The following is a 1,053-nucleotide window of genomic DNA, read 5'->3' as shown; positions in this document are numbered from 1 at the left end:
AAGTCGCTCCAGACCGAACTTCAGCAGAACGAAATGAGCAGCACATCTTTCCTGGGCCGCGACAGCGCTCTTTGCGATCCGAGTGTTAAGCAAGTACACGGTTATTTTAGTGGCAGTTCTGGAAGGAGGTGATCGTTTCTCGATCGCCATTACCACACACGAGGAGTCGTATTAGGCTATTCTTTTGGTTCTTCGAATCTCGCTCCGACCCAGCCCAAGATCCTCTCGTTCTCTGGCTCCAAGGGGGGCCTGGCTGCAGCAGCATGTCAGGACTCTTCACAGAAAACGGACCTTGCAGGGTAAATGAATATGGAAATGACACCAAAACTAACCCGTGAGGAGCACCTCTCACTGACTTTCCTGATGAGAATAGGTTGACTGTCAGATACTCTTGGAACACACGAGCCAACCTTCTTTATGTCGACCAACCTGCAGGAACAGGATTCTCGGTCGGGCCGTTCGTAAACAATGGCTCATTTGAGGCTGCCGACGACTTGTAGGACTTAGATAGATGCTTATCGTATCAATGATATGGAGTCATTGATGTGTATGCAAAACTACGTTGGAAGGTACATGGCCCTACAGGAATTCTTCGCTGAATATACCCAGTATGGAGGCAAAGATTTCTACATCACCGGGGAGTCATATGCTGGTAACCGTGACAGATTACCGAAATATCAGCCTAACTACTCAGGTCACTACATACCAGCCATAGCTCATAAGATATGGCGTGAGAACACTAAAGGGATCAAGCCTCATATCAACCTTCGTGGACTGGCAATCGGGAATGGATGGATGAATGCTGCAATCCAGTATGCTTCTGCAATGGGGACGTCATGAGATCATTCTACTTCTCCCAGAGTCCTCGACTACCCAGCGATGGCCTTTCAGAGCTGTACTGCTCCACGCGTCGTAACGTACTATGAGTACGACATTAATACACAGTTCGTCGTGGATAATTTTCGTTAGGTATGTGAAGATGAGCAGAGCCGTTCATGAGTGCGTGACAAGTATACCTCGCTGCTTGAAGACCAGAAACGTCTCAGGTCCTTT

General features: G+C 48.2%; 1 protein-coding gene across 1 annotated transcript; it reads left to right on the top strand.

The window, feature by feature from the left end:
• Positions 1-175: 175 nt before the first annotated feature.
• Positions 176-822, top strand: Pmar_PMAR027043 (conserved hypothetical protein; the record flags this gene model as incomplete). Its single annotated transcript, XM_002767170.1, has 4 exons — positions 176-334; positions 386-496; positions 570-652; positions 695-822. Coding segments are annotated over 4 exons (481 nt in total), but the record flags the coding sequence as incomplete, so codon positions are not given.
• Positions 823-1,053: the final 231 nt, after the last annotated feature.

The sequence above is a fragment of the Perkinsus marinus genome, assembly GCF_000006405.1.
Source record: "Perkinsus marinus ATCC 50983 genomic scaffold scf_1104296971068, whole genome shotgun sequence".
NCBI classification, from domain to species: domain Eukaryota; phylum Perkinsozoa; order Perkinsida; family Perkinsidae; genus Perkinsus; species Perkinsus marinus.
This window is presented reverse-complemented; position numbering and strand designations above follow the sequence as displayed.